General features: G+C 43.9%; 3 protein-coding genes across 3 annotated transcripts; 2 read left to right on the forward strand and 1 right to left on the reverse strand.

The window, feature by feature from the left end:
• Positions 1-1727: 1727 nt before the first annotated feature.
• Positions 1728-3271, reverse strand: tmem186 (transmembrane protein 186). The gene is made up of 2 exons (XM_030351039.1): positions 3163-3271; positions 1728-2488 (listed from the first exon to the last, which is right to left on the reverse strand). The coding sequence occupies exons 1-2, from the start codon at positions 3163-3165 to the stop codon at positions 1796-1798; spliced, it is 696 nt and encodes a 231-aa protein (XP_030206899.1). The 5' UTR covers positions 3166-3271; the 3' UTR covers positions 1728-1795.
• A 183-nt stretch (positions 3272-3454) lies between these two features.
• gde1 (glycerophosphodiester phosphodiesterase 1) lies at positions 3455-8486 on the forward strand. The gene is made up of 6 exons (XM_030351038.1): positions 3455-4045; positions 4339-4514; positions 4622-4727; positions 5025-5117; positions 7258-7469; positions 7643-8486. The coding sequence occupies exons 1-6, from the start codon at positions 3776-3778 to the stop codon at positions 7788-7790; spliced, it is 1005 nt and encodes a 334-aa protein (XP_030206898.1). The 5' UTR covers positions 3455-3775; the 3' UTR covers positions 7791-8486.
• Positions 8487-9139: 653 nt separating this feature from the next.
• Positions 9140-12237, forward strand: mcrip2 (MAPK regulated corepressor interacting protein 2). Its single transcript, XM_030351040.1, has 5 exons — positions 9140-9654; positions 9795-9864; positions 10636-10772; positions 10879-10986; positions 11624-12237. Exons 1-5 carry the CDS (start codon positions 9600-9602, stop codon positions 11692-11694), a joined length of 441 nt encoding a protein of 146 aa, XP_030206900.1. The 5' UTR covers positions 9140-9599; the 3' UTR covers positions 11695-12237.
• The last annotated feature ends 64 nt before the right edge of the window (positions 12238-12301 follow it).

A 12301-nucleotide genomic window follows, 5' to 3' on the forward strand; every position in this document is an offset into this window, starting at 1 on the left:
TCATTCGTTTTTTCGGGGGGAGGAAACAATGCATATCACTGACCTTGGTTTCTTTGTTTGTGGACCTAAGTGGTAGGCTATATGTGGGGGCCTGCTCAAACGCTCTGTCCCTGGATTCATTAAGGGGGTTTTATGGAAGATGCCAATGCAATCACATCATAGCACTCACCTTTTTCCCCCAAGTGCAGGGGTCTGCAACCTTATCCTAAAAAACATTGTTGGTCCCTCGCCCACTAAATACAATTTATCTGGAGCCACACATATTCGACCCCTAATATTAAGATAACACACCATATAAATTCGTATAGGCCTATATAGTTAGACTATTTCTAAAATAACTCTTATACTGATATACTATAGGCCTACTAGTTTGTTGCATTTATGAAATTTGTAGTTGTTGTTGATATGGCTTTATTTTGGTTGACAAAACATTAAAACACTTTATTTGGTTATTTTTGTGTCACAGTATCATCGTGATCACAAAAATAAACGGTGTTCCCTTTGACAGGGGGGACAATACAATGTATAGGGCCCAAAATAAGACAATGTAGAAAATAAGAAGTAGGCCTATTGTAGACAACAATATTGTCAAAAAGTACTGCATTATATGTCCCTTACAGCCGTCAAATGGACACCAGGGCCTAGGCATAACTGACAGGCTTGTTCCATTATGAAGTTGAACCACTCGGGTCGTCTGGGCCGGCCTATTGGCTGCCCTAGACCTGGTCCGGAGTCTGACCGTGGACTTACCACTCAACATGGTGAGGCTGTGCATCACATAGCACAGATCTGGAATAACCACCCAGAGGACGTTAGACAAGACTCTGAATTATTTGAAATAAAACGTTATATTTCACTTGCTTTAATTCTTTAAAGTATTTTATCTTTGAAATTATATTTCTGCGCCTTTTCGTTTTAATATTTAGTATTGACTCTATTTATATCAGGCCCACTTTGTGAAATACATTTAATGACCTCTGTAGGAAATGTGCTATAGAAATAATGGCTTGCCCTGACAGTGGACAAGGGATAATATGCTGTAACATCAAGAGTTTAAGTTGATGGAGAAGAAGTATATAGTTGGCAGGACTTAACTTTGATGATTAATTCATAAATATGCCTTCATCTGAAAAAGGTGGATGACTTGATAAACACAGTCAGCTACAAAATTAATTGTTAGAATGTAGACCCATCTTTATTTCTATTTTGGAAACTAAATGGTCTAGGCTTAATTATTGTGCCTCATTATGTGTATGGTACTATGGGTTATTTTTTATCAAAGGGTACACCATTTTTATGCTGGGTTGTTTCATTACATATTTGGTCATTTTGTCAGGTTCAACGTCATTCAACTTCCCCAATGAGTGTCCTGACATCTAGTGGTAAACGTGACACACTGCAGTATAGCCAATCCATTTGTAAACCAAATGCAGATGGGTGACCTTTAGGCCTTTATCTGGCCAATTATATCCATATTGTAATTAATGATCAAGAAAAAGGACAACCCTTGTTTTCAAAGCAAGATTTTCACAGAAATTCCAGGTAAAAAATGCATGTATTTACGTTGTGGAAATTGTCTTGTGGCTTGTATTGTGGCTGATAGAATTATTTGTTGCCCAATTATTGCATTTCATCCTGCTTCAGTTTAATTACTCCTCAAAGGTTTGCTTCATGCATGTTCTTTAAATCCTATAACGAATTACTGCAACGGAAGAAAACATTTAAACTTTCATTGACACTTTAACAAGTGTTTTATTAACAATAAATTAAGCCATTTCTTTTTACAAACAAAGCATTATTTCAACGGACCAAAGACCTTCTCAAAAGCCTGCTTGTCTACGATTCGGCCATAGCTCAGGGAGAAATACATTGTCTCTGCCGTGCTGTATCTCTTCAGCCTCAACACGGTCTCAGTCAAAGCGTCCCCGGTGTCACCCAGCGTCATGACGTCCGTCACCGGTAGGAACACGTCGTGACGCCGGCCCCAGAACGTGAGGTGGGAGACCTTCAGCGTGCTCTGTGTAGAGTCCAGGTACATCATGCCCACCACCTTCCTCAGGAAGTGACTGGCCGTGTACAGCATGACTCCAGCCAACACGGCTATCCCCGTGGAGTAGGTCGCCAGGAAGTAGGACAGCTCACCGCTGAGGTAGAAGTAGTAAACAGGGGGCAGGATGGCGAGGGTGATCCCCGTTTGGAGCAGTTTGAGCCTGGATATTGCGCGGATGAGCTTGATGTGAGGTAGGTGGTAGATCATGCTGTACCTCTCTGTTGACAGGTCAGAGTAGTTTGCCAGCCGAGTGACTTGTAGATGGGGCCGTAGAAAGCCATGTTGCATGGAGTAGGTCTGCCCTGGCTGCCTGGTGGAGTATAGTAGTTGTGGGCCACCGAGCTGGACTAGTGGATGTCTGGGAGTCGATATTAAGCATGGTACCCTGTTACAGCAGCGCAGGTGGGAGGATAACCGGGAGGCGAATCTTGCGCTTAGCTTTCAGGGAAAGAGGGAGATTAGAGTTAGAAGCTGTGCATGTTCTTGGTACTGCGATACTGTGTAATCCTCAACAGCTGAATCCAAACAAAAAACGACCACTACATATGACCAACATTGTTTGAAAGGTGAATCATATTTCAATATAAATGACGATTCTGGTCATTCATATATATTCAATATGAATCACCGTTTTTTGCGGGTTCATTACGTATTCCAATTTATCTTTGTCACTAACTATTAAATGGACTGCCACCGACTTTGCGCATAAGACAAATTTATTGAAAACCCCAAAACTTGGCTTTCCTGCAAAACGATCGACATCTCAGGGTGGAAAGCAGTAGGTTACTGTCAACAGCAATGGCACCACTGCCCCCTAGTGGTCATATATAAGTATGCCACTCTACAACAGTTTCACCGTGAACGACCCCAATCGTTCTCAAAGCCAACCCTCTCCTACGTGGTGGAAGGGACAGGGTCAGTGGGATGCCAGTAAGGTGAGGTAGTTTGCATGTAAACTAGTCGGCATGGTGTTTGTCTGTGTCGAGTGATCATCCCCCGACTGTGAATAAAGTCCAAAGAGGGTACGACCTTCCTATTGCACGTAATGTTGCAACTTTCAAGTACAAAAGCACGTAAAGAAATAGATAAATTGGAGTCGAAAAGGAACGTACCATTTTGAGAGTCGCCTTGTAGATATGGGACAAGCTTATTAGAAGCAGGACAACAGTGTCTCAGGAAAGTGGTCCGAGGAGAGCATTCCCTGACCCGGATGTTTTTAGATGTCCAGTTACGCCCATTCATACATTGCTTATGCTTTTTTTTTTTTTTTTAAATGTGTCATAGATATTTTTAAGAGATTTAGCAATTCTAAGAGCATTGTTCATCATCTAATTGCACAAATGTATATCATATATAATATAAGCCTATATTATATATATAGGCTCCTGAAGCATATGCACGTCTGCGCCTGCGCAGTGCGAATACCAACTGGACGTCACATGACTGTGTTTTCGCAACATGTTAACTCAGCGTTTGCAATGCATAGTTGTTTCTCTGGCTATTTTGAAGGTATGTATCGAAGCATTATTAGGATAAAGTGCTTCTCACAGCCTCGCCATTGAAAGGTGACATTATCGGATGATGATGTAGTACGTGACCTTAGTATGGAAACATGAAACCTGCCTGTAACGTCAGTTGAGTGAGCGACCTCCAACGTTGGTTAAGGGACAAAAACGGCCGCAAAAACAAGGAACATTACATCATTGGTTCTGTCACAGTGCAACAATGCTGCAGTTAGGAGATGAAGTGGCCCTCTATTCGTTCGTGTTCGTCCTGGTCCTGCTGGGCACAAGGAGTCCGATGTGGTCCTGCGTTATTGCCGTCTCGATGTACTCTTTCTTGGCGATCTTCAAGTTCCCCCAAGTTCCAGACAGCCGCGCACGACAAGTGCTGAGTCCTGGGAAAGGTGCGACGGGTCTTGGCAGGGTGTCAGCCATCGCACACAGGGGTGGCGGGCACGATGCACCGGAGAACACCATCGCTGCGATCCGAGAGGTGAGACCAAACTGGAAGTAAAACAAACCTGGGAGAAAGACAGTGAAACATGGTAAACAACGCTATTTATAAAAGGTCCTGGTCTTGATCATTCGCTCTCTAAATTCACTAGATGGATAGATTGATACTCTGTACAATGTAAAGGAGCCATCCCCTATATTTTTGGTGGGTTGCTATACAACATTGTCAGTAAAGTGCTGTGGGAAACCAATGGGAAAACTATGGTGAATGAGGCCTCTGCCGTTTGGAGTTAGGTACTAAGGCCTAAACAGTATTGTGCATTCTCTCCCCAGGCTAGTAAGAATGGTGCAGAGGGCGTTGAGCTAGACCTGGAGTTCACATCTGACGGGGTCCCCATACTGATGCATGACGAAACTGTGGACCGCACCACCAACGGATCTGGACCACTCAGCCAAATTTGTTTTTCTGAGTTGTCGAAATTGGACGCAGCGGCGAAACATCGTCTCAGGTCAGGGGAAGCTTTGACGATAGCACAGCTTTCTCGCCCTGTTGAGAAAAAACACTCTTGCCCGGTTGAGAAAGCATAGTGATTCATGTACCTTCATTTGCTTTCAGGGATACATTTGCTGGAGAGAGGATCCCAACTCTTGAAGAAGCAGTGGAAGAGTGCATCAAACTCAAGCTCTCGATCTATTTTGATGTCAAAGGTCATCCAGATGAGGTAGGCACACACACCACACAAAGCAGTCTTCTAGTATTCTATTTCACAGAAGATAAAATATCTGTATCTGTCAATATTCTTGTATTAGCTCTCCTACTTCATAGACCATAGAGACTTCATCGTAGGACAGAAGTGATTTACCCAGCTCTTTGCCCACCAACTGGCCCTTGACACACTCACAGTGACATAACTACTCAGACAACACATAGCGACGCAACAAACTACGCTGACCACACACACACCAAACAACTCTGCCCTGACCTACAATCTCCTGATGTTGTCGTTTCTCCCACTCAGGCGTCGGCGGCTCTCAGTGACCTGTACAGGAAGCACCCCGTTCTCTACAACACCAGCATCGTGTGCTCATTCGAACCCAAAGTCATCTACAGGGTAGGAAGGGATCTGCAAAACAGGGGTTAGACCTGTCTTATTTTTGGTTGCAATTGGCTAGTGTACTCTACAGGTAGCTACAGGGTACTGCACAATCAGACGCATTTCCCTCAGAGATGATTCACTCGAGACCAGTACATTTTTGGTATTTGACGTCATCTTCTATCACAGAAAGTGTATGTCAGGGGTCAGCAACCTTTTCAACATGCAGTGCCAGTTTGACATTTTCTCGTTAATGAGTGTGCCTTAAGCAAAAATATATTAAATATTTAGCTGAATTATGACACAGCGACCAAAAACATTTCCGGAAGTCCTGGAATCGTGTTTCCATATGTCCACAATCATGCATCAACATTTTAAATGTTTTTTTTGTCGTTATATTTTCTACATGGGCTTACACATTGTAATTGCATATGTCCCATCTTAAAACACCACTTTCAGAAACTCATTCAAAAACATATTTGCACTGTGAGAAATGTAAAAACAAGAATAGAGGAGAATGTTGGAACCATCCACATCAATATCTATAAGACATGTACAGCTTTGCAAAACCATGTGAAGTTGATGCATACAGGCCACTTGCAACAATATTTTCTCCTCAATTTATCCCATTTCAGAACACTGCTTTCAGTGACTCATTGAATCATATTTGCACTTGGAGGAAATGCCAGGCCCGGTTCCAGAACAGAATGCCTTGGGGTGCATCTGAGATTACAGGGGGTGTACCAGTACTATGCTAAAACCAGCTACCCAGCTTCAGTTCAGACTTCGCTTTTTTACACACAGGCCTTTCCTACCATAGACAAGGACTTCTGCGTAGTTCTACTGACATGTTGGGACAACAAACAATTACTGTGCTTAAAAGATGGTATCATATCATGTCTTGTGATGTGGAGAACACTTCAGCTGCAACATTAGCTTATTGATATCTTAGATAGCTTTGAATATGAGATAGGTTTTTGATATGTGTGATGTGTGAGGTGTAAAAAAGAACAGAATTCTACACTAAAAAAAAAACATGTGACTGCAATTCAAAAATAACGTTTATTTTTTATAAATTGTGGCAGGATATTTGACGTAACAAATAATTGTACATTGCCACTTAAAAATAAAACAGATTTTAGCTGAACAAGGAAAGAAACCTTTCAGACTTTGAACTTTGAAAAAAAGTAATCAGTATAATACTAAAGTTAACACGATTGTAAATAAATACAATAAAAAGAAATATGGGTTCTTATGAACATAAAACATTTAATACATGTGTTGGATAACCAACGGATATCCAACGGATATATAACTGTTGCTGCCGAAGAAGTTCAACGTCACTACCGTGCGCACCATAGATATACTATATGGGTGCGTGCCATGGTGCGTGCATTTTGCACACGACGCAGGCATGACACACGATGCCGGCCGGCGGCCAATCACAGCAGCGCTGATATAGAGCGACAACATTGAAACCTCGAGTGTGATATTGCTTTATACAACAGTTATACTAGTAAAATGTACTGTTAATAATAATAATTGACAATAGATTGTTGTTTGTTTATTTAATCATAGAAACGAATGAAATTGCTTCCGGCAACAAAAATGTCCCCACTGAGCGGACTGTTGCCAAGCAACATATAAACCAGTCAGAGTGATGTTGGATGCTCATATCTCAACGGTATTTAATGGAAATTGTCACAAGTTTCATTACAATTTGTTTTGTGAGCAAGTATTTTATTATTTTTATCATATTTATAAAAAGAAAAAATCTTTTTTATTATTATTTTTTTCAATTGAGGGTGCAAACATTTTTTTTGGGGGTGCAATGCATGCTTATGCACCCCTGTAGAACCGGGCCTGGGAAATGCCCAAAAGAGAATAAAGTGCAAAAAATCGGTAGCATTAACTATGCTGCCGTATTGTGTGTTGAATTTTTTTTAATGATATAATGTATATATATATATATATATATATATATATATATATAATTTTATTTTTTTTAGTGTGCCAATGATTATGCTGCCTCGTGCCAGTGGTGGCACGCGTGCCTAGGGTTGCCGACCCCTGGTGTAGGTCGTCTAATAGCTAAAGGTTGGTGTGCAGCATGTATCACAACGCCTCACATACTTCCATCCACCCACCCCTCGTCCAGATGAGGCAGAGTGACCCGGACGTGGTCACCGCACTGACCCACAGGCCCTGGAGCCTGAGTCTCTACGGCGACGGTGTGCCGCGCTTCACGTCGCCGTGGAAACACAAGTGGATGACTCTGGTGGACGTGCTCCTGGACTGGGCGCACCACCACTTCCTGTGGAAGCTGTGCGGCGTCTCTGCGTTCCTCGTGCAGAAGGACTTTGTCTCGCCGTGAGTGACCGAAAAAACAAGAGTATTTAAATCAACATTTCAGCATTTCGTGTGCCAGTGTTAGCCAGAAAGCTAATTTTCAACTCTAGTCCTTTGGCAAGATGTAAAGATCGGGCACCGTGCAAAAACACCGTCAATTGGTGTGGTTGATCTCTTCCCCCTCTACCCCACAGAGACTACGTCCAGTACTGGGCCAAGCGGGGGGTGCAGGTGGTTGCCTGGACGGTCAACAAGGAGGTGGAGAAGCAGTATTACCGGGAGCTCCTCCAGGTCAACTACATCACCGATAGCCTCGTTGAAGACTGTGATCCGCATTACTAGAAGGCTGAGTTATACTTTTGCGTGCAATGGTTGCCATCGGTACGCTGTGGGTCTCTGCCGCGGGGGCTAGCATTTATGAGTCTGTGTCGGAGATTCTGAGTCTAATGCGGAACACATTGCAAAAGACAAAGCAGGCTATCTGTAGCCCTGCTGTAAGCAGGAGCCCCTTTGGGATATATAAGTGATGTAGAGACCCACAGTGTATCTACAATGGCTATTTAATGCATCAGCCATCATGGCATACGCAAACAATTACGCATTGGATTTGAAATAATAGTATTTTCTTTGCCTCTGTATTCAGGTTTTTAATGAAGGCTTTTTCATTGGTTTTAACAGGGTCATTCCCGTGGAGAGATGCTAGCTAGTTAACCTTTGCAGAACAATGTTGAAAATGTATCTATTTAAATGTCTCTACGGGAGATCTTTTATATACGTTCTTATTGTTTTTCATATGTAAAGAAGACATCACAACACCTCTATCAGATGTACTGTATTCACCAACTCAGGAGTGCAATTTTTTTTATTTTCCATCCTGAATGTTTTTAGTTTTTAGTGTTTTGTTACAATGCAACAATTGAATGTACTTACACTTTTACGCTGAATAGATGCCTTTTGCACAATTTTAAGAATGCTGCTGTAAAAAGGGCCTGGGTTGATAAGCGAAACAAAATATATTAAACTGAAATGCTAACTTTTTTTTTAATCTATTTTCCATATTATAGAGTAGGCACCTTTTTAAAGAGGGGGATTTTTCGGAACAGAACACGTTACTAAAATGATCAAACTCCCAGCATGGTCGGAGCTAATCCTCATGCACTCTGATCTGTGTGGCCCATATACTGTAAAAGGTGTCTGCACAACATCCTCCTACGAAGAGCAGCCAAAGCGGAGGTGATGCAATTAACAGCGGCCCCGTTTGATCGTGGACCGTATGGCCTGCGTTTCCCAAGTCGATCCAAATTGAGTGCGATGCCAGTATCATCCTGGTTTTAAGTCTGTCTGAGCCGTGTCTTGTCCCGACGAATCTTCACTTAGCACATCGTATACTGAGTGTAGTAATAAGATAATTAAAGGTTTGGCAGTTAAAGTCAGCTATTTGGGTTACCGCAACGGCGCAACCACATACTTGTATAAGGGGCTGTTGTCGTATATCTGACTGTTTAACATTAACCCTGACAATATTTAATTTCGTGCGCTTATCTTATTTATTTCATGTTTGCTATCTGGGTGAGAGGTGAGCGATAGTATGGTGCGCACCTCTGAAGGGCGCCCCGCCCCCTCGGATTCTCGCTCGGGGGCGTGTCGTGACGTCACGTGGAGGTGCCCAGTATTAAAAATCTGTCTCCGTTTTGATTAAATTCAAACCCTACGGCTCCCTTTTTTTACGCACAAGGATCGGCAACTGGCAACACAGACCAACAATACCTCGCTGACACACGTTGGGGATTACAAGAGCAAACTACAGTGTTTCGTTTCGTTTCGAAGAGCGATGAGCTGGTGTCGCCGGTTTCTCCTTGGATGACCTATAGGCAGTCCTTGCCGGAGCACACGGCAGTTTGAGCCAACATCTGCGGAGGAACGACGGCAAGGCACACTGTCAGGCACAGGGCAAGCTGCGTGTGTGTTAGGCTTCATGCAAACGCAGAGTTGATTTGACGGAACACTCCGCAAACCAATTGGCACCATTAGTGCGAGATAAGAGTTTGACGACGAGTTCACGACGTGAACGGCCTGACTTGGAATTTGCAGACGCTGCAGTGAAATCTAACAGAATTCAACACCGTTCGGACTATCCTTGGGGGGCGCCTCATGATGTACACTATTACCAGAGGTCCCAGTAAACTTGTTACACAACGGAGGACAGGTGAGGAACAGTCCCAGTAATTATCTGTTTTACTTAGTTTGTCGCTATGGGACGGGACTAAACATTTGCATGGGAAGAAATGTGTATGTGAAGAAAATTTGTTGTGAAATTTTATTGTGAGTCATTTGTTTCTCTTATAGGCCCCACACAACAAATTGAGAGTAAAAACAAAGACTTGAAGATCAAATCGACGTCGTGGTTCGATTCAAAGTAAGTAAAGAACCCATGATCTGAGAGCTGTTGGGGATCTGGACCCGATAGTTTGATCGAACAGCTGCCATTTGTATGTGCGCGTCTCCAGCGCGTCCGATGTGTGGTCACATAACCCTGCTATCACGTGGTCACATAACCCTGCTATCACGTGGTCACATAACACCGCGGCCACGCTGTCACCAGACACCAGCGTCGTTGCCTTAGTGGTGGGCACAGGGGAAGACGCATAATTTTATTCAAACGATAAACGCAAATGCGCCGGAAAAATATCGCTATCCCGTACCCCGGCCATAACTGTGACCTTGCCAGGGTTTGTTTACAGTCCATGTGGTCGCCGGGCGGAACTGTGTCATAGGCTCTGGGGGCGGGCTCAGCATTTAGAGCCGGAGTGTGTAGTAGGCTGCTGAGTGGTAGCCCAATCTGTCAACACCGAGCCTGTATCTAAAGAGTACGCACCAAAGTTTAACATTAAAACTGGCTCCGATTCTACTTATTTCTCCTATAAACGCACGGATGTTAACTGAATTGACGGTCAGGCTGATATTCGGTTTTTGTTGAGCATGCCTCTTAATTGGGAAAAGAATTAATTAATTTAATGGTTTATCATCCCCTATGCCAGTTTAGTACAGAAGTGCATGTCTTTGTAACTATTCTTTATGGGATACTGGCTGAACAAAATGTATATTGGGATATCATCATCACTCGATCCCTGTAGATGCCATCTATAGCTCGCCAATCAATACTCATCACTGATCTCGTCTCCTCCAGCTCTCCGCCCCCTAAGATAGTATTCAACAGACCGAATGGGAAGCGGTACCACACTGCAGCCCCACCGAAGACAGACAGTCCGACTGAGGGCCTCTTCACACCTGCACACGAAGAAAATGTTAAGTTTGTCCTCGAAGGTAAGATACATTTGCTTCATGCTACGTTAAGCTGCACCTTCAACCGTGGAGCCGATTTTTTTGTCGTGAAGATGTGTGAATTCAGCGGTCTATTTTTGTTTTATAGCATGGCAGGAGGTGGAGCAGAATATGGGAGACGGGGAGCAGGAAGGCCGCAAACCAATCAGTGCGCCTGTCCAGTATTCTGAGAAGACCACTGCTCCTGTGATGAAGAGTAAGAAGTCATTTTTATGAGTCTCCAGCTCTACAGATCCATCACATCCATTTCATTAGTCTTGTGATGACGCTGGGGTCACAGTCTCCATCTTTATGGTGACAACAACCTGCTTTTACTAGAACTGAATTACATGCAGTTTTCCAGGGTTGACAATCCATTTATTTAAAGATTGAGCAATAACACAAACAATGAAGTATTTGTTTGAGAGAAAATATACCTGGGTTGACTAAGCCATGGATGCCTTTCATAAAACAGCTGAACTCTGTTACCTCTACATGTATGGGAGAGTATTTGTTAATATATACAGGCATATATTTCTTATCTGAACATAAGTCGTTCGCCTCATTGAATTGTGCGCTGCATATTTGTTCAGCTCGATGTTGGACTTGCTCTCGACCAGCCTGTCCAGACAAAGCAGGTGGTGGCTGATTAAAGGCTTCCCTCCTCGACTCGCTCAACCCTACCTGCCCCGGTTTACTGATGTTTACCTCGTCTTGTACGACTTACCATTCATTCGTCATCGCGGGGTTTCGTGTGTCGGCATGCTCGTCCTTAGCCGTGTAGCGTTGGCGTGCTTTGCTAGCCCCCGCAGTCTTCTTCTTCTTCTTCTAAGCCGTCTTGTTCCCTCCTGCAGACTTTGTGCCCATCGACCTGGAGGAGTGGTGGGCGCAGCGCTTTCTAGCCAACATAAACAACCTGTCATGACCGCCGGCGGCTGGCTGAGGACCTCGGGAGCGCCAGGGGGCAGGGCTCGGGGAGCGGAGGGATCGGACCGGCGCCGGCGATCAAACGACCCCCGTTCCCCCGATCGCCGCCGCTCTGTTCCAGATGAGACTCAGTACGCACGAGTCCCGGAGGAGAAAGGCCGGGCTTCGATGAGGAGTCACGCGGGGGGCCGGAGTGTGAGGAAAGCTCAGGACATCAGAATTGACACCCTTATTTTTTTTTTTTGCTGCTCTGGAGGATTCTGGATTTGCGTAAAACTGTGAATCGTGATATTCTCGTCTAGGTAGCCACACGAAGGATAAATAAGGTTCTGACCCACGACAAACTGCCCGAGGGGGACCTGTGCCTCTCTGCGTACTTGAATATCCCGTCAGATGATTCTGACGGGTCCCTTCTTCTGCGTCTCTGGATGAGAACCTCCCCGGGGCTCTGCTGGCGTTTGCTGTAGCTGTTTGTTGGCTGATCTTTAGATATTCAAAATCTAAATCGGAGAAAACCAGTAAAAACATCCTTTTGCAAGAATTTGTGTCTTCAATTTATTTCCCTTTTTTTGCACCGAAATGACCGGCTTTACTTAGGGGAGAGG

The sequence above is a fragment of the Gadus morhua genome, chromosome 3 (genome assembly GCF_902167405.1).
Source record: "Gadus morhua chromosome 3, gadMor3.0, whole genome shotgun sequence".
Taxonomy (NCBI): Eukaryota; Metazoa; Chordata; class Actinopteri; order Gadiformes; family Gadidae; genus Gadus; species Gadus morhua.